General features: G+C 42.5%; 1 protein-coding gene across 2 annotated transcripts; it reads right to left on the reverse strand.

Moving 5' to 3' along the window:
- Positions 1-80: 80 nt before the first annotated feature.
- rhbdf1a (rhomboid 5 homolog 1a (Drosophila)) lies at positions 81-26,630 on the reverse strand. 2 transcript variants are annotated; one of them, XM_034089135.2, is made up of 19 exons: positions 26,267-26,630; positions 9,594-9,738; positions 9,361-9,500; positions 8,805-8,912; positions 7,383-7,596; positions 6,870-7,076; positions 6,300-6,428; positions 6,002-6,165; positions 5,491-5,742; positions 5,250-5,361; positions 5,067-5,141; positions 4,810-4,971; positions 4,603-4,703; positions 4,453-4,516; positions 3,882-3,976; positions 3,701-3,776; positions 3,378-3,478; positions 1,726-1,879; positions 81-1,090 (listed from the first exon to the last, which is right to left on the reverse strand). In XM_034089135.2, the coding sequence occupies exons 2-19, from the start codon at positions 9,708-9,710 to the stop codon at positions 671-673; spliced, it is 2,691 nt and encodes an 896-aa protein (XP_033945026.1). In that variant the 5' UTR covers positions 9,711-9,738; positions 26,267-26,630; the 3' UTR covers positions 81-670. The 2 variants fall into 2 exon arrangements, with proteins under 2 accessions (XP_033945026.1, XP_033945027.1); XM_034089136.2 differs by lacking the exon at positions 8,805-8,912.
- Positions 26,631-27,520: the final 890 nt, after the last annotated feature.

Genomic DNA, 27,520 nt, shown 5'->3' on the forward strand with positions numbered 1-27,520 from the left:
TTTCTTACACAATTTGAATAAACTGTAAAATCTTCGACAGCCATTTTTTGATAAATAAGATAAAATCAAAGACCACTGTAGGTTGTCGATCTTTTTTACTGTTGTTTTCAGTTACATGTGATTAGACAGGTAGCTAAAACACTACCGGGTTAAAACATCACTTCGTGAAAAGCAATACAAACAAATAAAAGAAAACATTTGAGTGCTCAGCATAACGTAACAAAAATATGGCAGTAGTTGGTACATTTTTCAACAAGGCACCAACGGTATCGATATTTGATTTATTTGTCCCTGCTTTTGTTTGAGGTTGCCTGAATAATAAAATCAATGTCTGTACCAGCGCTGGCTTCTCTAATTCCTGCCTCCCGTGTAAAAGGCAGCTGGGAACTTTGATGAGGTTCAGAAGTGCCATACCTTTGTTTCACTGGACAATGAAGGAGTGACAATGAACAGGGAGGTGATAAAAGGAAGTGTTTAGGATGAGGGGCATAGGTTTTCATACTGACAGAGTAAAAAAAACAAACACAAAGTACATTGTCATTTTTCACAACGAGGGGGACATTCCCACAGTCACACAGGGGCAGAGTGGAAACACAGACTTGCTGATATCATCTGTGAGTCCTCCTCTTTTGACCTGATGCCTTCCTGTTTCGCTCACACTGTCCACACTTCAGTGGAGGTGAGCGTTGAGGTCGTACTTCTCACAGAATTTGTCCGTGAAGGGGATGCAGGTGAGCAACTCGCACCATTCACACTTGATTGGGTAGACGTAGAATAGCACCACGAGGCCCGAGAAGAGCCCGACAAACACCACCAGGAAGACGATGATCTGACAGCGTTTGCGATACATGTCCAGGCGGCCGAAGCTGATGTAGGGTAAGAAAGCGAAGGACAGGAAGAAGCCGGAGATGAAGCCACAAATGTGGGCGAAGTTGTCGATCCAAGGCAACAGCCCAAAGGCAAAGAGGAAGAGCACCACACACAGCAGCTTGGTGAAGGCCCTCCAGGGCTGGGCGAGGATCTGCCAGCTCTGAAACAGCTCCACAAACAGACAGGCCAGGATCCCAAACTGAGAGCCGGCTGGGCCCACCTGACAAAAAGACAGCAGAGAGAGAGGCATAAGCGAACATAACCATGAGCACAAACATTCACCACGTTATTTAAAAGGTCCCCTATTATACTGTTTTTCATCAATATATTATGTCTTTGAAGTGTTTGGCTCTAAATACCAAACAGATCTTTGTAGCATCCCATAATCCCCTCTGTTTCAGCCCTGTTTCCAACGTGCTGATTCTCTGTCTGTTACTTTAGATGAAAATAAGGAGCCACTCCCCTCTGAGAGATATTTGGTTAAAAATAACACAATGGTGCTCTAGGAGGAGATTCAGGTGATAAGGTGGGCGGGTGTTACCTTGGTAGTGATTGGCTAATGGTTACACAAGCCAAAAAAACATTATGACATCACAAAGCGGCCAACATCTGATCGGCTCATTTTCAGACAGGTTTTTATATAAATGGATCAGGACAAAAACTTTTAGAATCTCCTAATGCAGAGGGGACACATATTTGGGTATAAAATAAGAGGATTTTGCATAATAGGTGACCTTTAAAAGTTCCTTGCATTATATGATGTTCTTAATAAACTTAATGAGCTCCAAAACAGGAACCCTGATAATATGGCTCTTAAATGCACTGATGTCTCGTGAGTGTGATACTGGTGATTACCTCCGCTCTGTAGGGCAAGAATATGGCTGAAGCTAAGTTGCCAGTGATGCCACTGAGAATGTAAATGATTGAGATGCGCAGCCAGCCTGCCAGCTTCTCCAGGTCCCTCAGGATGGTCATCTGGAAAGCAACCGACACCAAGCAGTGAAGGATCCTAGGGAGGAAGGAGAAAAGGTTATTATGTGCATATGTGTTGTAGTTCCAGTAATCCAAAATTCGATTTACAGATAGCAAATAAACTTGACTCTGACAAGATACGTCTCAGGATAGTTTGTTTGACTCTTTACTTCAACAAAAAGGTATGAAATACAAACACATATTTTCTCAGGTCAAAAACTATGTTGCTCTGTGCTTCTTTCTCCTTCTCACACACACACACACACACACACACACACACACACACACACACACACACACACACACACACACACACACACACACACACACACACACACACACACACACACACACACACACACACACACACAATCACCAGCAGCTGTCGTCGGCTATAACGTCTCGTAATCACAAACCGCTGCGGTCGTCTATGCCATCGATTTCACACGGCTGGTTCAAATAAATGATATGATAGTACTAACAACAAAGGATTATAATATTCAAATATATCAAACTATACATTTTAACATTTGGCTCCTACATGTGTCATATATGTTATATGTAATATGTTATATGTGTAGCGGGACGTGTGTGTATGTCAGTAAGAAAAGCTGTGCGTGTTAGGAAGATAAGAAAAAAACCCTCCGCAGACCAATGACTTTGCACATCTACAAACCGGTCTCCATCTCATTGAAGCTTAATGACTTTGTGAGATTAGGGCACTTTGTTTAATTGCCCGGGAGACGGATAAGAGACGGGATGAAGATGAAGCACCGCTCTTCTAAAGGGAGGTCAGCTCTCTGTGCTGTCAGGTCTGAACTACAGAGAGTGTTGCAGCCAGTCTTAAATATCCACTGCATTTATACAATGAATGCACTATTAATGTGCACATATCACTAGGGATGATAGGACTCGATTTAAAATTGGATTTCCCATATTATATTGCATTTATATTCAACATATGATTAACAACCAATAACCTCACTTTAGCTACTCTTGCCTTTTCTCCTGATTGTTTTTTTTCTTTTAGATATTTAATATGTCTCTTTATCTCTCCATACATTTGTTTTGAGGTAAGTATGAATGCACCAAGAGCTACAGACAGCTAGAGTCAATTTCCTTGTATGTGCCAAATATATTTTGCTCATAAACATGATGCTGATTTTGATCTTTTAATCATCCTTTCCTTACCGCTGGGTGTAAACACAAACTGATTTAGTATACCGTGCTGAGACAAGCTGGCTTTCAGCTCTTTATAAATCATGTTTTGACCGATTTATCGGCTGAAAGGCCGATTTTATCTGCTAAATTATGTTTCTGGTTAGCCGGATTTGCTTTGATTTGTACTACTGTGTAGAAAGTCATTTTCTTATTCAAGATTTTTCTTTTATATACTACTCGTGTTTGAAGATATAATCTCTAGGAATACTACATTTCATATGAAAAACATCCTTTCCTTTCCTCTTTGTTGGTTTCTTTTGCCAGGTACATTTTATATTAAGAAAAATCACTTTGCAGTATCTTGACAGACTTACCCAGCATGCAGGAAAAGTGAGAGCCAGAGCCTGTAAAACTGATCTGGGATCTCGGGGTTGAGGAAAGGCAACAGTCCACACACATCGTCCATGCAGTGCACCTGAAAATGGACGTAACACACAAATGATTAATGTGATAATCAAAGATCAAATATGACGTGCACATTGAAGCAGACAACACATCTTCTACACAGAAATGTTTGGTGAGTTCACACTTAATGTGTTTTGGTATTCAGGAAACAATATAGTCCAACAAAGGACGTTTTGGCTTTGAACAGCTCCTTTTCTCCCGATAATAACATCTAATTAAGATGGTTGCTTACTTGAGAGCAGAGAGTAGCCTCCTCATGAAAGTAGCCGTTCATAAAGTCACAATATTCCCGGGATGTTATTTCACACCTTGAGAAAAACAAGAAGCATTTCTAAATGAATAACCTATCATACATCCTGTTTCTCTACTCGTCCAGGATACATATTAGTAACAGGTCCATCGGCTCCCCTCACCTCCCTTTGGTTCCAATGCAGCAGGGTCGGCCTGTGATGGTACAGTCTATATGAGGCAGGTTGGTGTGGTTCCCTGTGTTGTACCTGGTACAAATCTGAAAGCAGTAGTTTCGTTAGTTTTTTTTATCTTAATCAGAGCCGAAATCTGTATACTTCCTGGATTCACCAAAGAGAGCAATATGTACTCTGGACAGAAAACGTTGCTTAATCCCCGACACACGTTTGAGTTAAAGCTGTAAGTGTGTTTTATTGAATAGATAATACAGCATGTTTCCAGATGCCCTGGGTCTTGTTTCTTACTATTTAAGGGATTCTTTGCATGCTACAGTATGTGTGAATGTCTGTCCTGTTTTCTATGACACCAATGTTGGAAATACATGTTTACACCATTCATTCTTTGGATAAAGTATTCTTTATTAAAAAAAAATCAATCAAACATTGAGAAATCAATCTTTTCAAATATTGAATTTATTATCGAGGCCGGATCACATGTAGCTGATGTTATTAAACTTTCCAAAGGGTCTGTCATTTCTTTATGTCTAAATGCCAGACACAATGTCACTGAACATACCGGCCATTTGCTGATGTCATCAGGCCATTCATGAGGTGTTACTGAGGCAGGCTCTAGACATATCCTTTAATGAGACAAACAATATGCATACATTATGTATTTTTACCAAACCGTATCCGTTAATGAGAGAAATGAAATAAGTGTATTTACCTGGGATCCTGATGGCATACAGAGCCATACTGTCTGTCTTTACCGTCTAACTGGGGTGTGCTGAAATGACTCGGCCACTTTACCCACACAGCTAGAGTACTCTAAATATAAAACAACAAATGAAAGCGTTAGAGGCTAACATCTTCGATTTACAGTTAAACTATAAAGGTAGAAGAACACAAACAAGAAGAGGGATGGTTTACAGACCGAGCATTCCTCCGCTGAGGTTTGGACGCAGCCGGAGCGATCGTTACGTACACAGCAGGCAGAGTTGCGTTCGATAGCTCTTTTATCTCTGATAAGATCATGCACCTGTTTGTCCTGCCGCATGCATGGAGAGAATTTGGCGCCCAAGTGGATCAGAGCTTCCTAAGAATAAAAGACAATAGGACAAACATCTTAAATGTAGTATTGATGTCCCTTTAATGCTTGCATTATTGATCTTTTTAGAGAAGAGTGCTCACCGAACCCGGCCCGATCCAAAAGTTCTCCTGCTGTACATACTTGACATTTTCATAAACACCTTTGTTTCTTAAAACCTAAACCAGAAGACATCCAAATCACCAAGAGCACAATACATATGAAAGGATTTAAAAAGTGTATTAACAGATCATCAGAACAGAGCCGGTAAATGAGCCGTTACTCACAGAATCAACTGTCTCGTGCTGGGAAAAGCCCACTGGTGCAATCCCATAGATGCATACAGCCAGGATAGTGATGAGCAAATGGACAACAGTGATCCAGTATGTAAAAAAAGGCCTAGAGGAAATAAAAAAGTATATATTAAAAAAAAAAGAGAGTAGCAGCGCTCATCATCTATCACTGTCGTCCACTGAGGGGAGCAGAGGGAGGGCGCTCATTAGTCAGATCTGTGAAGAGGAGCAGTACCTGTGATCATCCATGTCCTCGATCTGCCTCTTGACGTAGCTGTCAATGCGCTTGCGGTAGGTCCGGTTTGTGAGCTTTCCCACCATGCCCAGTCCATAAGGCCTTTTTTCTCGGGCAAAAAGCTTCTTGACAGGTAATACGATGCGCTGGCCTCGCCGCTGTCCGGTAACGCTCACCACCTCCTGACGAAGGGGCACCTTTGGGGGCCCTGGGGTTCCTTCTTTGGCTTTTCGCCACCCCCGTTCTAAAGGTCTGAAAGGGTTGACACAGGAAAAGACACTCCATTATTCTGAAAGGCTTCACAAGCTTCATCCCAGCAAAAGACCACTCATTATATTCCCAACACTTGGTTTCTATATTCCTAATTCAATCACAAAACATGGTCCTCTTAAACATCATTTACGGCTCAGCTTTGTGAGTTTGAATGAAAGCTGTTTTTTCTACTGACATGGACCATGTTAATAAATATTTTTAACCGCTGGTATTAGCAGCGCCTAGTACAGCCACGTACAGCATGAGATGACTCCTCTCCAGCTCCGTCTTATCCAGGGCGCTGCCTGTCAGCTCCGTCTCATCCATCTGGCTGCAGGGCTCGTCCTCTTTCATGGCCGCCTCAGACGGCGACTCAAACACCTCGTCTGCGTACGTGGACAGCTCCTCCTGCATCAGAGTGTCCTAGAACGAAAATTGTACAAAGACAAAAGTGAGCAGGTTGCAACAAAGTGTACTCCCATGTTTTTATCATAAGAATGAATATTAAATGATAAATAAACATTTTTACACAATAATGGCATCCAAAGATGTCTTACTCTGGCAAAGAAGGATGTGTCCAGTTCATCAGGAAAATCAAGCATGTCCTCCTCCATGTAGCTGGCGGGGGTGAAGCTGCGTCTTTGAGCCCGTCTTAGAGTGAGAGTGCTTTCCCGTATTGAGCGCCCCTGAGAAACACACACAAAAACACATGCAAATATATATGCATTAAAATCCGTTATCTTACCTGTGTAATGTAATTCTGCACAAATAAAGTCCAATTATTTCCAGAATGTGTTATAGTACAGGTATTTTCTTGTTTTTAATTGAAAATATGTAATTTTGGAAGACTGGTACACACATAGAATTATTTCACTTGATTCGATCTCATAGCAAATCTATCAAGCAGTCACAGGTCTTTAGTGAGATGCAGCTTCCTCTGGCCCTCGAATTTGGTGGATTAAAAAACATCCACGAGGAGAACAGGTTGTTTGAATTGTGGAAGAAATACGCTCAGAATGGTAAACATGGTGTCATTTGAGCTTGTTTGGGCTGTCCATATTATTTGTGCATGACACGATGAGATGAAAAATTAATCATCTGTATTAAATCTTATCGCTCTCCCTCACCTTGACCAGCGCTGCGGCGGCCCTGAAGCTCATCTTTGCCACAGACTCCCTCTTACGTCGACGAGGCAGTCGGTTCAGACCTGAGCGGGAGCTGGTGAAGGAACAAAGAGAGGCAGCTCCAGGGGTGATGGGGGTCTGAGGCACGCTGTAGCCATCCACCTCCTCCACCATACGGAAAGCTCGCCCTCGCGCCAATGGGTCCACAATCTGGAGAATGGGTACGAGATATGGTAGTTAAAAAGAGCCCAACAATTAAAATAATCAAGAGACAGTCATTTTTACCTCAGACATTCAACACATACTGTAGATAAGATCTAACTTAGAACCAGGCTCAAAGCAATGGGAGTATATACAATGCACCTGTGTGTCAAGTTGATGTCCACATTTATTATATTAAAAAAAAAGCCTCCAATGTTTTTTAATATTCAGATTAAAGTACATGTTTGTCCACCATAAGCATGATGTATTTTCAGAAAACAAGCATTAGGCAAAGCAGCTCACGTATTCCCTTACCTTTTGCATGCCATATTGTGAGGAGGGGACGTAGAGCGGAGGCGGGGTCTCCGTGCTGGTAAGGGAGATGTTGTCCTGGCTGGGCAGGTCCATCTCTCGGATCACCTGTGGCTTCAGCCTTCCATAGCGCATGCTGCAGTGGCGAAGGCTTTTCCTCTGCCATTTCTGTGTGGCATCACCGTCCTTACTGACCCCAAACCAGTCCGCTGTTCCCCTAGCACCACAAACACTGCCCTTTCAGCTTTGGGTCACCAAACCAACACATGTGCTTCAATTCTCACAGAGATTCAAAATGCAATTTGCAATGGTGAAACTTGAGATAAACAGCCCTGTATCTGCAATGTATCTGAAAATGTGTGGGACTGATAAGACTGCAGATCCCAGGATGTAGGCAAGTGAAAGGCAGAGGACAGGGAACAAGCCCGGCATGTTTGTGTCCAGGCACACCATAAAGACAGGTAGCAAGAAACAACAGAGGTATTAACTGGAGTCTGATGCGGCAAATGCAAAAAATAACGATTCAGATGTTCCCAATCCTAATTGACACAAACAAACAGATATCTCAATTAAGAGAGAACAGAGGATTTCTCTGAGGTTTAAATGTGTTCTTTCTCGAATATCATTGCACCAAACCTTGAGGAATATACATGCAATCAGGTTGTTGAAGTGGAAGCCCTAATCAGTAGCAGAAAAAACAATGTTACTGCACCCCGAGGGCAGGAAGTGGAAACATTCTTCAAAGGAAAGTTCATGAAAGCTAGCTATTTCTACTAATTACCAGATGCAGAGTAAACCCTCTGTAAAGTTTGGGTCAAATCTATTTCTCACTAGTTCAGCTTTCTCTCTCTCTCTCCGTGAATACGTTTTACTTGCCGTTTTGGTCCCCAAATATGTCAGTGTCAAGATTGTACAGCTAATATTCTGGCATATGTGTTGCTTTCTTTGCAGCAGTGGATATGCCATCACTAACCTTGGTTTCTAAGAGCATGTTTGAACATTGTCACGTTCCAGACTAATCTAATCAGTGTCCACGATAAAAGCCTTTAGACCTGGCATGTCAGCCTTAAAATGCAGGCTCACTGAAGGCCAGCACTCGGATGCAAAAACTTCCTGAGGTATTAGCTATTTGAATAAGGGGAATTTGTTTTGGTTTTGGGTCATTTAGGTCTTATGACTCACATCGGCAACAGCTTCAGTCAAAAGATAAATGTGTGTGAATGGTGTGATGTGTTACAATTCAGTAATGAAGTAAAAACAATTCTACATTTTAAGCAAATTGGCAATATCATGCGAATGGTCAATGTGAAGTAATCACACACAAAGTATACCCACTTATTTTCTTACAGTAAATCAGTGTACAACACACACACACCTGAGCCCTGACCCTAACACCTGCGGTTTGTGAGGGACTTCCTGCCGTACCTGAGCAGGGTTCTGGAGAGCGAGTGGTGTTTCCTGACGCAGCGGCGAGCAGCTCGCTGCCCCTTAATGGGAACCGTGTTAATCCGCTCAAAGTGCACCCTTCTGCTGCTGTGATCAGGCAGACCGGGACCGGAAGGTGGCAGAAAGGGACAGGAAGAAGGAAGAAGAGAAGATAACAAGAGGCAGTGAGAAGGAAACGTGCAGCTGGACAGTGCTGTAGCCATCATGCAGAGAGAGCAAAGCAGACTGTTAGGTTAGGACTTGGGTTTCATTGAGATGAAAAACATTAGAAGGGTTATTACCAGGCAGATAGGATCAGTCATGCAAATTAGAAACAAAGACAAGTTAAGCAGAAACACTGTTTCATGGAAATTGTTGTTTTTCGCCAAGGATGCTCTTATCTTCCGTTTAAATCATTCATTTATCACTTATTTTACACATTGCAGCATTTCATTCAATAATTTGCAAGCTCTTTATATTCAAATCTTTAGGCATGCTATAACCCACTTATATAGAGACGTTAGTATATATCCAGTGTATTGCTAGCAGCGTTTACCTCTTAATGGTCTGAGTGATGGATGACTGGCGTTGTAAGACGGGCCGCCGGGTGTCAAAGAAGTCTCGGGGGGGGGACTGGAGGTGAGAGGTCTCCACTGGCATGCTGATACTGCGCAGGAACCCCTGCCTCTTCACCGGCTACACAGCAAAGGACCCACAGGGACAAGTGTGAAAACAGGTCATGACAAAAATGACAAAAAGTAGAGAATGGGATTCAGCGAGAAAGAACACCTGTACAAAGGTGGGAGGCTCGTCGAGAGACATCTGAGCCGTGGGAATGTCCAGTCGGAGCCAGGGAGGTTTCTTCCTCTGCAGGCTGCTGGTGCTCTCCCGCCGTGCTTCAGCCATGTTCTCTGTCCCACCCCAGGCCTGCCAGCTACACACAGAGAAGGAGAACATGCCGTTATTATGTGTTTGAAGAATCACATTCAATCTTAAGGAACATTAGTAACAACACACATTCACATTTAAGGATAAAGTCTGCGGTTGCAAACATGATGGCCACAAGGATTTTGTGCTGCATAATTGTTTCACAAGAGGGTGCTAAGGCCCCTTATTTGATGCAAGCATGGGCGTTCACATATTTCCGTTCATTAGATAGTAAAGGGGAAACCACAGGGAGCAGCCTACAGCTTTTTACCCCTTTTCCAAAATAATTCCCAGAGCCGTTGAAAAAAAACAGCAAAACATGTGCTGGAGAGTAGGGAAGTTGCATTCTTAAAAATAATCCTTTAATTCTAGTTCAAATCAAATGTAATCCCCCAATGTGGTCCTTTTGTGCATCCATCAAACCTATCAGAGACTAATGACTATGTTTGCATTCCCACAACTAAGCCGGTGAAGGTTACACAGTGAAACTCAACATCAGCCTGCCCGTAGCTGCAGCCTCGTTATCACCAGGCCCGTCCCACCATCTAACCTCACTTCTCTAGGCCTGGTGGTTTATTTCCTGTCATTTGCTTTACTCACTACATTCCCACGGAAAACTGCTCCTTTTAGTCCTTAACAGTGCAAAGGCATCATTTGCAAGTTGTCCAGCAGTATCACACAAACATATGTTTATGCAAAGTTATGTGTTCATTATTGATTCAAGCAATCTTTCAATCTGCGGACATGAGGAATGTACAAATGAGTGACCGCCTTTCTGCACAAGTGTGTAAACGTACGAAAGAGGGCGTCTCCTCAGCTATGGAGCTGTTACAAAACCAAATGAATTTATAGAATCCCTTTTGCGTCCTTCAATTATTTTAGTTTCACAAGATGCAATTGTCAACAAATGACTTTGCATCAGGTCTCGTCCCCACTTCTCCTGTTACAGATTTGCAACCAGCAAAAAAGTCCATGGCTCCAAGTGACCACATCTGCTTCCCATTGCCATTTTAACGCACCACAGGCTTCTGTTTTAGTCCAAGTGATGATGGGAAGAGTTGTGAGTGGAACTTGAAACGGAAGGAAAACCTCAGGCTGAGGGGCAACAGGGGTCATCAGCAATGTGTTAATATTTAAACGCAGTCTAACGATTGCTGACAGATATTTCTCCATCAATCAATTCCCAGAAGGACCCTACAGTATATCATTTGTGGACAATTCCAACACAATAAAGGTAATGCTACGAGAGGCAGAAAACTAGAGACAGCAGTGTGCATTGTAGGTTGTTTTAGTAGGGTTTTATCTGACCTCCAGTGACATTGTCTGGACTGTTACACAATATTAGCAAGGCAGACACCAGATCATATCCATCCATGGCAGATTCAGAAAACCAGAGAAAGTGCCAGTAAACAGACTGCAGAGCGACATGTGACACATTCTGCTCTCCTTTTTTACCAAGGAAAGCCTGCAGAGCCTTCTGCCTGTAAATGCACCAAAAGGAGTCATTACATACTTCCTCTATCTTATAGACAGGCTGCTAACATTATGTCAAATGCAAACCCAGTTTACGCACAACAGCCCTCTCTCTTACCCCAGGCTAGAACACCCGACATTTAATTACTTTCACCATAAGCAACAGCAGAGCTCCTGATATAGAGCAGATCAGTGAAGGGAGCAGGCATCAGCTTCAGGGTTGTAGATTGGAACAGACTAAAAGCAGACAGCGAGGGAACCTAATTTCCCTCCATGCTAAACATTGTTTGATTGCATAAGCCCTGGCTCCTGGTGCTTTAACCGAGTTTGCCCTGACTGCTGTTTTGATGCTGCTTTGCCTCTCGAGAATGAAAGAAGAGGGACGGACGGAAGATAACTGAAAACCTCTCATTGTTCCTGCTCTGCTTTCGGCTTTGTTCTAGCTTCGAGCGGTCTCCCACTCGTTGCATGAATGTGCTCTCTATATGAGTGATTGCCATTTACAGGCAATTACAGCATCTGAGTTTATTCTTTCCTGCTGTCTTTATGCTAACTAGATCAAACCCACACAGGCTTTTTTCATTTTCAAAGTATGCAAATTAAGCTCTAAATGACAGTAAGTACTAAACAAATTCTGACCATGCCAAATAAACTTCAACACAGCACATCTAATGCAGCCATGCAGCTATTGTTGTGGATTTCCATTAGCCCACTGATCAGTGGGTTTTAAGAGCTTTGGTCACAGCTTCAACGTTCGACTGAAAGCCAAGTGGCATGGAAGTCTGTCTGCCTATTTTTCTCTCGTCATCCTCCAAAGTCAACATGGCAGCCAAACTGGCACGGGCCCGCGACTCGTGTCTCAGGAGCAGTTAAGCTGGAACAGTTGGGCATTGCTCAGACGCAAGCTACGACTCATTTCTCACTGTGAGGGAGCTTTCGAAATGTCATACATCCCATTGAGTGATAATTAGAAATCAGTGAAGAGAGAGGTAGGACTCGAGGCTGGTCCCTGCATGATAAGAGGGGGTCTTCATCGGCAGAAAATCCTTCAGAAGGAGAGATATCCTTGGGGGAAGGAGAGCTGATTGAAGTTTGTGTTTGGCAATTATCCAAGCAGGAGGATTAGCCCTCCCTTGACAGCATTTTATCTGTTCATGGTCAAGTTTGACGGTTAAAGACAATCATTGTAAGGTAACGGCTTACTGAGAGAAGACTACACTATTGAATTCATTCAACCTGCTTAGTGAAAGCACCACCATGTCTTATCTTATTCTCAAGGTGTTTGGCTTTTTTCTGTCGTATGGCAACAATTTCAAGCATGTAATAGTTCCCTACAGTGTTTACATTCCCAGCACAGATGATGATTTAATCTAGTTTCTTAAAGATATTTGTTTTTACTTCACATTTCACATCTAAAGAGGGAAAACGCCCACACCCATAACTTTGCACTGAGCCTTGCAAGATTGGCTTCCTGCCGTCGTTTGCTCCTTGTGAGAAACGAACACTTCCTACTCAATAATGAGACCCATTTTTTTTAAATTCTAGGGCTGACATTGCTTCTCCAGGCCACTTCTTTTTCTCCATTAGGCATGACAAAACAGAGGACAAAGCTGACATCTCTCCAGGTGCAGGGATGTCCAGCAGGCCATAATGACGGGGGCTGACAGGTATACCCAGCACTCTCTCTGTCTCTCTCTGTCTCTCTCCGTCTCTCTCGGGGGAACTGTGCTCTATTGTAATACCTTCTGCATACAAAGTCAAGGCCACTGACGTTTGCCATGCCTTCATTTAATATAATCACTTAGTAATGTTATCCAGTCATGCAGAGAAAGGCACTGGTTTATGAACAGCTGCTACAGGTGAGGCTTAAAGTCAAACAGAAGACTGGCTGGCTCAGTTGATGGAGCTTTTAAGTGCCACCTTTAACACATTCAAGCCAAAGTAAAAAACATGCTTAGTGAGGCCCGTGTTAATGCTTCATTTTGTGCTTGTTCATCGTGCACAACATAGTTTTCTCTTACCGCTCTTGCACTCCAAATATGTGCAGAGGCTTGCAAGACAGCATTGCCCTCCTGTTTCATATTCATCATAAATAAAATAGTAATCTGACCGTGGCCTCCTTTAAAAATTGGATCAGTCATCGTTTCTGTGGATGCTTTATTTAAAGTCTTCTGTCCCTATACACTATTTTACAGATATGAAAGAAATGAGACCTTTTTTAAATAAACGTGTATTATTTTTAAAAGTGTGCACGACAACCCTATCAAGTCTTTTAGAAAAAATAGTATCAAACAAAAATGTCCTTCTGAGACATCTTTGTAATCTTTTCTATCCAGGGCCATTTCCAATCTTAAAGCATGCCATAGCCACATTCCTAAAGGTCTCTAGCTGAGAATGAACTGAGCTCAAATGGCTAAGAAGGAAACCACATGAAGCCTAACCGTTATGGACAGGAGCTGGCTGGTTTCCGGGTACTCCGTGTACTTTCACTGCTTTGAGCTATACTCTACGGGAGGCATGCTATAGCTGCAGCCACATTGAGGCTGGCTGTCTGAGAGAGTTGTGTCATTGAGGCGGACAAAGCCTCAGGTGGCTGCCTTGCAGGACCCTGTTTGCTCACAACATGGATTATGAAGCCAATGTGGATAGTAAAAAAGGAGGAATTGTTGCCTGTACGGGCAGGCGCCATGATGGATGACCTCATCTATCTGGGTAGTGATGAGGCCGGATACCTAATTCTTGAGAGCTGCAGGGCTTCCTTTCACTCATTCATCCTCTTTCTATTCCTGTGTAACGAACCTGCTTCTGCATCTGAAACAGGTTGACTTTTGCCCACTGAGGCTCAATTTATAAATTCAGTGTTACCTAAATATTAAGGTAAAATGTTTTTTAATATGTTGCTCCAATTTTCTGTTATGTAAGCTGAGCGCTGACAGTTTATCAGATTACTGTCTTACTCACAACCTAATGGAACAAACAGGTTACGTTTTCCCCATTCTCCAATAGTTAGTCATTCACTATAGATGCTCCTATCCATTGTGTATGCGCTACTTCAGGCTGGAGGCCATATTTGACACTGCAAACAATGAAGGGAAACTATGCTATTGAGACAGTCACTCTCCCTGTTATTCTCTCACTAACAAAACTTTAAAATATAAAGCCTGAATATAAAAAGACATACCAAGCATATCAGACATTTGCTGTAAAACAAATGCCTCAAAGCTTCCTTTATGAAATCAATCTAAATATACAGTAGCTGCAGTTCCCTGACATGGGATTTCATAACTATGACCAGAACCTCATGACCATGACATAGTCGTTCTAGTGGGTGGAGGCATGTAGAAAACAATATGAAAAAGCAACAGATCTGGCAACCCCCCCAACCGATGATCCAAACATCAACCTCTATAACACTATGGTAGTTCCTACAGGCATCTGAGGCCCATCTGCACATTAATTGCAGAACTATGCTTTTGATCTTTAAATAGCACATCGTGCTTCTGACCCAGCTTGACTTGATATTTCATTTGGGTAATGAGAACAGGAACGGAGACAGCAACAGTCACAAAAATAAATGTATTACACTGTAGAGCAGACATTAATGCCAGGTGACATACCCAGTTGTGAAACTTGATTTAGATAGTGTAACATCCATGTAAAGCAGTGTTCTTTTTTTTCTTTTCTTTTTTTTCCCCTTTATTTATACAGATAAAATCCCATTGAGATCATTGATCTCTTTTCCAAGGGAGACCTGTTCAAGTAGTTCCACATGAAACATAAAAGCATCAACAGAACAACAAAAGGACATCATACAGCATCATTTACATAATTATCCACATAAACAGGTACCAATAGATTCTGATTGAGTAGCATCCAACCGAGCTTTAAAATCATTTAGTGGCACCAGATTGTTCAGTTTCCATTTAATTTGCAGACTATTCCAAGACAGAGGAGCTGCGCATCTAAAAGCTGTCTTCCCTAAGACAGTCCTAGCAGTTGGCACATTTAATAAAACCACAGCATTCGATCTCAGGCAGTAGCCACTTACAATTCTAATGTGTCTCACTTCCTTTATGGCTTCTCTGGCAACTATAAAAACTGTGTGACTTTAACATATGGCTTCCACACATATAGCACCCTAACCAAAATAAAATTGAGCCGTCTACACTGTCCAGGCTTAAAGCTTGTCTCTATTAGTATTTCAGCACATCTTACAAGGAAGAAAATACCCTGCAAAATACAGCCGCTGGCAAGAGAGTGAAGTGCAACTGAGCAGCAGTAAAGCTGCAGTCATCTGAATTGACCCTAGCGACATGTGACAGGCTGTCACACCAAACCAGCCCTTACAACATTAAAAAACACAGAGAGAGAGAGAGACAGCAGAAATATCCATCGCAGCTGACCCTGAGATCAAGTGTCACAGCTATCTGAGGGGCAGCATGTAGACAGGCGGGGCTGCTGAGACTGGCAAGGTGGGTGGATAAGGCTGGACATGGCTGACATGCCCAGCCAAGAAGGGTGGAGCAGCTCAAGCCTTTTTCCATGTTTTCCACAGGCTGTCGGCACACGGTGGGATTTTACAATGAAGACTTAACCTTTTAGCTGAGTGGTTTCAGTCGGAGTGACTTATTTGCATGGGATCCATTGCTCACTCACTGTCATAACAGTGTTTACTAAATGACAGGATCGGGTGCCAGAGATATGAATAGCTCATGAAAGTATAAATGGCCTCCTAACAGCAGGCTGTGTGCATGTGGTGTATTTTTAGAACTAGATAGCAAATGTACGTCTGGATGAAACTGCAGACCAACATGAAAAACATCCTGCTCCAGATTTCTAGACAGTGTGAAGTTCCTTTCAACAACAAAAAAACCATGAATACACTTCTCCAAGATGTGCACAGCATCAAGCTTCAAACTAGTTTTATGGAACGGGGTGCATTCATTAATCTCTGTGCAAGAAAAGACCCCCACCAGAAGCCATATCAATATCCGCCATCACAATACCTGCACCACTGCCCGTATTTCTCCACAAAGCCTTATATATTACCCGGAGAATAAAGGTCGTAGAAAATTGCACTTGGCTATTTTATCAGCACAGTAACCCATCTTTCTACGTGAACTAATATCCTGCACAGGAAATCAATATGAAGGAGAGCTGTTGAGAGTACACAGGAAGCCAGATACACTTTAATATCAGTTTGTCACAAACAACATATCAGCCACCTGAATATTATCTCTGCTTAGCACAAAGTTATTTTACTTTGTACTAAGCAGGTGAAATATTATTACAGCTTATTCAGCAATTGAATTATTTAGTTAGTCTGCACAGGAGAATGATTTGCTAGCTACAGGACCTGCTGTGCACATGTCTGGGGCCCCTCAGCTAGAGCTCCTCTGTTCTCAGGATGTTAAAAGGGCCGGTTTGAGCTCACAACAGATAATAAAGACTTGTCTTCACCTCAGCGGACAAAAGGCTCACTTAGGGGATCTGTGTCATGTCTCAGTCCAGGGCTATGTTTGTGTTTCTAATCTAAAGGAAGAAGCTGATGGAAAAAACTCCCTCGTGGTGGGCTATATATACCTCAGACGCCAAGACAACTAAAAACAGTTTTATACATAACAAGGGAGATGGTGTGAGGATACTCAACTTTAGTGAGATCAGGTAACACCCTGTTGAACCAGCCGTCCCCGCTTTGGAATAAAGCAGTTGATAAGCAGTTCTCTTTATGCTAGGAGTCCAGCTGCCAGACCGGACACCTTTTTGTTTCCTGTAGAAGCTTTACATTACTGTATCTCCAGATGTACAGAACCCTACAAGGAAGCCAGCAGCCACTGAAACCTACTGTACAACTGCACACTGAGCTAGAGAGGGTATGTGTCTGACAAACACAGACAGTTAATACAATGTAACAAGACTGTGACACTGCAGAGGACCTGACCCCAGCTCAGAGGCTAACATGTTTCAGTTTCCAAATAAAAACATGGCTCTGCAACAAACCCACATGTCCAATATAGACAACTGAATTGTATTTTGCACAAAGGGTTGACAAACAATTAGATTAAGCTAAACTACTGTTTGCTTTTACACTCACAATTAATCATATTGAAATGAATGATTAAATGTAATTCTAAATGACTGATTTATATATCTGAATACCTTTTCAGAAGCAAGGATATGCTTTCATTTCAATATTACATTTTTGAATTAGAGAAGGGCTGTCAACCTGACAGAAATGTAAATGTCAAAGATCACTTTTTGCACTACATGCCATAATCAGGAGATCAATAATATGAGCATCAGACTTTCTGACAAGGTTATAGAGTATTTCTCACCCTTCATGTGATTTGGTTTGACGCAACATCCTGGATTTATGGCTTACTAAGGGAAGACGCTTAAGACAACAAAGGGAAGTAGGCCATCTCTTTTGCAGAGCCGAGTCCTCCCAAAAGTGTCCTTACACAATCACCTCATTGTCCATGGGAGGTTTGACATTCTCTCTTTAAGTGAGTAAGAGGAGAATCTCAGAAACAGTGTGCCCTAACAACATGTGATCCCCGTCTAAATAGTTTCCAGCATGATATCAGCCTGAATCAATCTACAAAAGGTTGCATTGTATGGCCTGATGTGGACTGGGCTGAACAAGAGTCATTGTACAGCCGGATCGGAGTAAAAAAAAAACAAGAGCAGCAGGCTGAAGTATTCATCCCTCCATCAATGGAAATCGCACACTGAGCAGAATTCCCAGCTGAGATTAATAGTCAGATTGAGCCAAGAGACAAGTTAGCTATATTATGGTTAAGCAGAGACGTTGTATTGGTATGTAAGTTATAATGGACAAGCATCAAGTAATTAGTCCTAATGACAAAGAAAACAAAGCACACAGGGTCAAGCGTCTATCACTGCTGTTTAGGTTTATCTTTGTGATCTAATAAATCAACAGGATTAAAAATACTTCACAAAGGAGAGCCATCAGCTCTGTCATCTCACATCCTCCGTGGGAGACCACCAGCACGGAGAGAGGTCAGGTTACTGCTTATTTTACGGAGCAGTGCTGGAAGGAAGGAAGGAAGGAAGTGCAGAGCAAAGGAGGGGGAGACGTGCAAATGAAGGCAGGAAACACACTGCAGACCAGGCGCATTCTCCGTGTCCGTTCCACACAACCACGGAAACAACATACGTTTGGTCACATGCACAGGAACACATCCAGCAGCGCACATGTAAACACACAGGTCCCATCCCTGGCCGTGATGCAGCATACGTCACTGCCCGCAGAAAATAATATGCAGTATTTGAGTCAGGCAGGCCGCCCACTCTGGACAGGCACCGAGCGGCCAGAGAGTGATCTCAGTGAGGTGTGACATTGAAGCTGACACTTCTATTGAAGCGAGCAGATGAAGTGCAGCCTGTAGCACTAGCACAATGGGAATTAGCCGTATTAGCATGGATTCAAGCAGCTACAAAGTCAACCCTGAGATAAAATCAAATCAAGTTTTATTTATATAGCACATTTATAAACGATTTTTAGTCGAGCCAAAGTGCTGTACATATAATAAAATTAGCCTACAGTAGAGATACTTTACAGCAAATACAACAGCACAGATTGTTCAGAATATCAGTATGAAAAAAAAAAACGACACCCTCTATCCTTGGACCCTCACATCGTACAAGGAAAAACTTCCAGAGAAAAAAAAGCTTAAAGGGGGTTTCCAAAGGGATAGTTTGTTCAACTGAATTCTAAAAGAATATGAAGGATGTGAGATTAAAATGTAGCACTTACACATGATACATTCATAAACACATTACCTATACCTAGCAGAAGAATAGTGTCAAATAATTAATTTACTAATAATGAACAGGATATCATTTAATATATGACACATATATTTTTTTCGGCATGAATCAACCTCAAAGACTAAAGTCTAATGACGTTTTGCCCTTTAAAATGTTAAACATTTCATCATTCACTGAAATGACTAAAGATTATAAAGTGAGTTCCTCTTGGAAGATTTGCAGACCTGGTACATATAGGACAGATCATGGACTGCATTGATTTTCACCACTGCAGTCTGTGAGTATGAACACATGTGGGCGGGTGAGCATGTGCATGTGTCTCCGCACAGTGTGTATGTGGAGGTGTGCCGAAGTTAAAGGCAAGGAATATCAATTGAGCTGTTGTGGCAGCCTTCTGCCCAAAAAACATTTATCTTCACATATCTTGGTGACATACACCCAGAATTTCTGTTTTAGAAAACGTTAAAGACTTGTGTCACAGGTTTGAGGATTTCATTTTCTTTTGGCAGGGGCAACGGCCATAGAGACCTTGGTTTATAGGTTTCCTTACTGGATTTCGTAGACAATACATTTCTTGGCTAATATAATAAAGCTACAATATTTGAATACACAGGCGAACATGCCAGTGAAAGAGAAGCAGAGAAGAGACAGAGAGCGCTCATTAAAATGAATGAAATGCACAAAGTTTATATTGTGAATGTCTTATGCAAGATTAAGTAGTTTTACCAACAGATGAGTGCTGATTCAAGGTATGTGCTCTAGTTCCCAGCGCTGGTTGGGAAGAGCACACAGATCAATCAAATCGACTGCAACCTCCCGCCTACAAAAAGTATTGTGTGGAAAAGGAATGAAGTTAAGATCAAAAACATTATTTCTGATATAGTATCTGACATTGGCAACCCACAGGAAAAATCTGACAGTTACTCAGTCTCTGTGGTGGGACACTCATTTTGGTCACAATGCATTTAGGCAGAGGCTGTGAACAATGTAGATTGTGGAGCAGTGATTCAGATAAATGTGAGGTGAGATCCCGGGCTCTGTGTCAAAGCAAGTCAGAATCACTCATCATAGCGGGACCATTCCTATGACTGGTTTAGAAGACACAAAAACCTTTCAGAACATTTGCAGATCCACATTTCTCTTCACGTGGCTTGGATAGTAGTGGATTCTGAGTGGTTGCATTAGATGCAATAATCCATACAAGCAGCAATTCCAATACATTTCTATTTAACTGAATATTTTAGACAAAATATCTGCTCAGTGTAATTTCACTTTTCTTAAAGATTTCCCAGACTTTGATATTTGAGAGGAAGTGAGAGGATACTCCGAGAAAGACCCAGAGTTGAGGCTGGGGTCTCTGAGTTAGGATCAGGGAGATGTGAAAGCAATGATGATGATGGGGGAGGAAGGAGGAAGAATGAAGCCATGCAGCTGGACCGAGAGATCAGTGGAAAACTCACGACAAAAGCACAGGAAAACTGGGAAGGCTGGGGCAGGTCCTCTGGGACGGTCCCAGTCCCAGTGAGGGGGAGGACTCCTCAATCCTGATTTAACCGAAGAAAACACACTGACTGTTTTTCTCTGGAGATAAAGTCAGTTTCCCCTCCAGGTCACAGAGGACACATGAGAGATGTTCTCCTTACTGCTTAATGTATGACAGCAAGCTAATATTGTTACGCAGGAGCGACAAATGATCAGGAAATGTAATATTCTTGAGGAGACCGAATGTCTAATGAAGCCAAGATGAGAAGTGAAACCAAAAAAGAGAAGGAGCTCGTCTCCCTGAGTGGAAATTCAAACCCTGACAGCCTCCAGGAATACATTACTTTTGATTTACATTACTGTTAATGTTTGTTTTGCAGGGTTTTGAGGGAATATGCTTTGCCACACATTACGCTTCCAGTGTGATGCCTTCACTTAAACTGGGTGTGATCAACTGGGAACCATAAATGAGAGGCTTTACATCATTTCCCCTGGCAAGCGGCATTACAAGCTCTGTCAAATGAAAAGGAAAGTTGGCACAGCTGTGGAGAGAAGCAGTAGAGAGGCAGCAGAAGTGGAAAGTTAAGAGTTTCAGGTTCAGGTACACCTCCAAATATGCCAACAGCGCCTGTCATGATTCCGCATAATTTGTCTAACTGTCAAACACAGTCCAACAGATTACCAATGTATATTTGCACAATGAAAAACAACAACTGAATAATAAAATAGGACTTTAGATGCACCCCTTGCATACTTAACTGACCTCTCACTTCAGGTTCAGTCAATAGAAAAAAACCTTTAAACCGAGCAAGATCCACCACTTCCGAAAAAAAAGGCAGCAAAAGAAAAGTCACAGAGGAATCCAAAACACACCCTCATTTCTGGGAAGGCTGCTGGAGTGAGTTTGGCGTGTGGTATGTGATGTTGGTGGGACTGTTGAAGCTGCCCAGATATAACTGTGTGTGTGCAGCTTGACTCAGGGAACAGTCAAATTGAGTTTAGCAGTCTGGTACACAATGAGGATTCACAGCCTCTGCGTATGACGACCGACTGTGCCAAAGATAGCGGACTGGGGGGTGGGGGGGGGGGGGTCTATCCTATTTAAAACTTCACCCTCCTCGCTGTTGTAACAGTGCTGGGATACTGTATCTGTCAGGGTGTTCCTTGAGTCGGTTCTCTGGCTTGACATTGACCTGAGAAAAAAGTAAACAGATATAACACAGGGCTGTCATTATAGCATGTGAGGGCTTTGCTGCATGCATTACACTACAGTCTCCAATGTGGATTAGCAACACAAAGAAGTAACGTTTATTTTGATGTATTTGTAATATATATATAATTGTTCTTCTTTTCTTACTCTTCTGTATAACCTAACCTTTGAAAAGTTGTATATGTTGTAAGAAAAGGCTTTTATGACAACACACCAACAACTTTTGGTTCAATGAAACTTAGTGCATTTCCAACAAGGAGACTTAACATATGTTTCACAAGTTGATCATAAAGTACTGCTATCTGTGTGGGCTTTAAACAAAACCCTGTCATGGGATTTCCCCCAGGTATGTAATTGCAACATATATTTCTGTCTCTAGGCACTAGGTAAAGTAAGATATGTATTGCGTTTTCTGCAGACACGCCCTCAGACAGCTCTTGACGCTCACAGAGGAAGATCAAAGTTCAAGGAGCAATTGCTGCTTGTCTAAAAGTGCTAACCTTCTGAGAAAAATTCCCACAGCACTGAAAATGAGTGTTGTGCTGAGGTTAACCAGCCTTAGACACTGTGTCAGTGAGAATACAAGCTACAGGAACAAACACACTGCACAACTAACCCCAAATTAGAGGTTTCCTTTTCTGCTACAGCTTAATGTTGGCCTAAACCAAATACTGTGAAAACAAATCAAAGTAGACCTGTATTTTCAATTCAGTCACATCTCCCACATTTCTCTTAACCTGCGCATCAAAGGTTTCTGGTCAATTCTGTGAAAGCCAGTTCATGTATGGCTGTCTGGGTCATGATAGACGAGGTGCTGACTGAGAGAAGAGATGGGTGGCCTGCTAGCAGGGGGAGGCCTTGGAGGCTCAGAGGTAAACCTGAAATAGCCCTGCTGCTGCATTACAGCATTACATCACAACTGACTACACCGTCATGGCTGCGGATGCATCATGCCACCACCAAGATGTCATACGGTGAGAACAATTGGATGCAACGGCTGTGAGTCACATAGGGGAAGCAGGCAGGCAAACAAGCGGCCATAGGATGAGGACATTTATGAGCAACAAACACCACACTTCCTGTATAATTACCAACAATGCACCACAACCAATCAGAATTGTGTGAACCTCTTTAAATAAAGCAAAATGTATCTGCTTCCATTCCTTGTTGCACCACGACAGACAACACCATTTCTGTTTTTCCACAAATACCACATTATTTGCATTCAAGAAAAATCCCTGTTCCTGCTCCTGACAACTTACTGAAAACAGTAAACCACATCAAAGTAAAAAAGGTACGCGCTGAGTACCAGCGAGAATTAGATCAAACAGTGCCTGTGGGCTCTCTCACCATTAAGCCTCTGTAAAATACATACCTGACATGCTTTATAAGCTAATGTCTATTTGAGGAACAGTTGTATCCAATATATTTAGCAGAAACCATGCGTATTGTCTCCAAAGTAGCAGAACAAGTTGGTTAACATGTTTGACCTCTCAAGAAACTGCTGCCCCACATTCACAAATCCACCTCGGAGACAATGCTCACTGCAGCAGTTTTCACACAAAGCAGAAAGATGACAGACGTAAAGAGTCTCAGATAAATATCTACAGTATAACAACTTTCAGTCATTAAGGTTCAACACTATTCATTCATTGGGAGTAGGCCAATTACTACAAGCTCTGTTGAAACCCAAAGAAGTGTATTTTCAAGATCAAGTCCTCAAAGAATTATGCAAATAAAGTCAAACAAAACAGGGCACAACACTTTTATATATATTCCCAACATGGACCCTTTAGATGGCATCCTTATTGCAAGGCGCTCCTTAACATAAATTGTGGAATAAAAAAAGCTCCTCAAAGGAACTTTACGGGTTAATCAGCATCCTGTCAAGCTTTACCAGAATGTGAACATGTGATCTGCTCAAATTAAAAGCATATATTTGTTTGTGTTACTTCCTTAGCATATAGTCGGAGCAACTTGCTACCTGGGTCAAATAACAATTTCAATTGCAGGTCGCCTGGAAAACAGGATTTACAAGTGAAGACATTTCGACTTGTGATACAGATGCGTTTGTTGGAGAAACAGCCTGAGCTTATTTAAAGGAGCATGTGCTCTGCACACATGGGACTGTTCAGCCCAGTGACGTGCATTTATCCTGAACTCAGAGCGAGCTCTGTCCAGGGAGACTAAAGAAAATGACCAACAATCACACAGAATACACCCCAGTCTGGGAACAGGACGATTTCTCATTTGAGAGGGCCTGTTCCAGGAAATCTATCGCTGCTTTGTAGTCCTGTGTCATCTCATCAGCATCACATATACAGAGAAAAACTATCTGGACCACAAAAAGATGTCCTGCTTGTAGATCTACCACCCTCGGAAATTAAAAAGTTCTTGTAGCCTTTATTTAACCAGGTGAAAGCCCCTTGAGATCAAAAAAGTTCTGAACTCAGAATTTCGATGGATCTTTGCCGATGTTACACTTTGGACATTGTTTGATTAAGAATGGCCAATCATTCAGGAGTCAGGTGCCCTCAGTGTTTACTTATACTGGACGACCACCCCTATTTGAGACCCAGATATCTTATCCACAATTGAATACTTAAAAATGTACACCTACCAACCAAACAACTCATACACTTGCTGTTGATCACCAGATTGCAAATACAGCAAGAACACTTCATGAGATGAATTGTTAACGATATAACATTTAAAAAATGGAAGAAACAAAACATTCTCATATAGGTAAGCATGTAGGGGAAATGGTTTTGGGTGAGGTCTGAGAGTGATTGATTTCTGCAGGGATTTAACCCATATGCATCATCTTGAAGTGATTAGGCCACATATGAAAAACATCATCACAGTGGTATTGCAGAGTGATACATGCTTTGAGAGGAATGCAAATAAATATCTATTGAAGAATGTCAATGAATGAATGTTAACACAAGGGCGGAGTGTAAAATCACGCTCAGTGGCTCTTTTGAAGGCAGCACCATGAAGCATTTGTACAGGATTTTGCACTTGGCAAGACTGACAGACAGATACCGCGCCATGAGTCATGCAGGCATGACTACAGCGTGGCCCCCTCAGCAGCCCCCTGAAAAACTCAAATACCAGCCAGTCAACACAGGCCGGCCTGGATGGTCCACCTGCCTCCGCACAGCTACTCCCAGCTCCCTCCAAGTATCACGTACCCACATGCACCCACATAAACATCCAAACACACGCACACATTGGGAATACTCTCTCTGGAGTCCAGTTGGAGCAGACACAGAGGAAGACTGCCAATATCACACATCAGAGCAATGCTTTATCGGTGTGATTACATCACCCAGAGCCATGATCCCCCTCCCTCCATGCGATAAGGTTTCAGGAACACTGGGCACACAAACCGGGCCATGTGCTCCTATGTCCTGTCTGCCAAAATAACTCAGCAGTTTCTAATACAGTACGTCTATGGTTTCACTTCAGTCTGCCCAGGTATTGTAGGACATTGAAGCGCGTGACCTTTCCAATGTCAACAAGTTTGCGGTTTGTGAATACTCGCGCTGTCTTCCATGGAGCTTTCAACCTCTTATGAGTCAAATCTAGACGTTAAGGTGGCCCCTCCATGTGTATCATTTTGAAGAATCTGTTACCTTTTGGGACAATCTGCCATGAGTCACTGTCTGTTAGTGCCCCATGAAAGCCACTATTCAAAAGAACACAAAGATCTAATACTTTCAGGTTCAAAGGGTGGGAGAGCAGGGAGATTATATGAGAACCACATGCTGTGTGCTACTCTTCTCATCCACATCTTCATCATGAATTATATGACATTTGTGTGCAGCCAGCCATCTATAATGTGTGGTGCAGCAATTTGTTGATTCACAGAAACATGAAGCAGTAGTGAATTCATTTGAGGTACATTATGCTGATAATGAAGGTGGAAGAGGAGGGAGGAGTGGGAGGAAGAGGAGAAGTGAAGTCATGGTGTGACTTTATGCATGATGTGCTGTATGATTAGTCAACAACATAGTCATTAAGGTGTTTTCCTTAGTACAAACAACAATTAGGCTGAGCCATCCTCCATCAGCCTCTAATCATGAGATTTGTTTGGCTCATACTGGCTGGTTCTTATGAAAGTAATCTCTACTGAATGTGGCCAAGTTTAAACCTAAAAAAAAGGGGAAGAAAGTCATTTAGCTTATCAGCCTGTGGCTCATTTTGGACTTGAGGCTCATCTCACACTTCATTAATCCCACTTCAACATCTCTCAAATGTGTAGGGAATTTCACACGTTTTAAAAAGGTGATCGGGCCTAAAGGTATATCCAATTATACCACATGAGCACTTTAAATAGCCTACTTTCACTAAAAACTTCACTCCAGGCACCACCAATGGCACAGCACCCTGTAACCTAAATGATGCTCTGCTTACTATGTACAGCATGTATGTGAAGGATTCCCATGTCGACCAGTAATTCAATATAAACTCGTTTATCCCCTTCGATCACGACGCGTGAGCGCTTCCTTCGGCTGCTGCCTTCCGTAGGAGCGACCGCAGGAGACAGGCATGAAATAATGACACAACTTACCCTTATAACAAGCCGCTCAGATGATCTCCAGCAGTGAAACAGAAAACACAGATTGTATTTCTCACAGGCAGCAGATGAGATAATGTGTCACATCATCCTGGTGGAGGCGCAGGAATAAACACGCTTCTTTTTTCCACCCCGCAGATGTTTTACGCCAAACCCGGTGCCGTGGTGTGTTAAACAGGTCACTCCTGAACGCACCAGCAGCAACGGCAGTCCGGGGTGTTGTGGCCGAAATGTAGCTGCCGTCCGGTTCTCTGCTTCCCACCTACGGTCAGAGCATTCCCACACTGCTCCATGAATCGACCCGGGCTAAGTTTTCTTCTGCCGGTTGTAGCCTAATTCCGTTTGGCGGAGAGGCAGCCCCGCCCTGCTCTGGAGACGGCTGTGGAGAAGGCGAGCCCGTCAGGAGCACCGACCAATCGGTGTGTACACAGGGAGGCGCTGCTTCCCCGGGACGCGGTGACGAAGCGATATCAGGGGGTGTCTGGGGACTGAAACTGGGTTTAACTATCTCCGTCTCCAGTGATTCACCCCAGACATACTGTGTGACTCCATTTAAATGTAATGTACTGAATATATTTAAATAGCATTTCATGTTACACCTGTTATAATAACTATTTAATCATAATTTCGGGATCTGCAGTGGCATGAATGGGATAAGAATGAACCCAATGCAGTGTTATACTATAATGTGATATAGAAATACAAAAGCTGTTTTTCTGTAATGCATTGCAAACCTTCTTCCTGAGGTTTAGAGGTGATCATGAACAAAGACTAGGCTACCTTTCTCATGCTGCTGTTTTACCACTAGATTTCAAAATATAAGTCTCTCAGTGCATGATTGATGATGCAACATTACGAAAAGGAGGTACATTCCTATTTTGTGACTCCTTTCAAAAATAATTAGCTTCATTAAATTGGGATTGCTCCCCTTAATAATATGTTATTCAAAAAAGTGTTTCTTCTCATTTCAATTATTACTATTTAATAAAAAACAAGTCTTTATCACAGTCCTTAGGAAAATGCCACCCTGCATGTCACTGCACATATTGCACGTAAAAGCAACAGAACCCTGAAATGGGACATTACCAATTGGAAATATATAATGCACTTAGTCCATCCATCTATCTTCTCCCGCTTATCCGTGGTCGGGTCGCGGGGGTAGCAGTTCCAGCAGAGAGCCCCAAACTTTCTTTTCCCTGGCGACATCAACCAGCTCTGACTGGGGGATCCCAAGGCGCTCCCAGGCCA

The sequence above is a fragment of the Pseudochaenichthys georgianus genome, chromosome 8, assembly GCF_902827115.2.
Source record: "Pseudochaenichthys georgianus chromosome 8, fPseGeo1.2, whole genome shotgun sequence".
NCBI classification, from domain to species: domain Eukaryota; kingdom Metazoa; phylum Chordata; class Actinopteri; order Perciformes; family Channichthyidae; genus Pseudochaenichthys; species Pseudochaenichthys georgianus.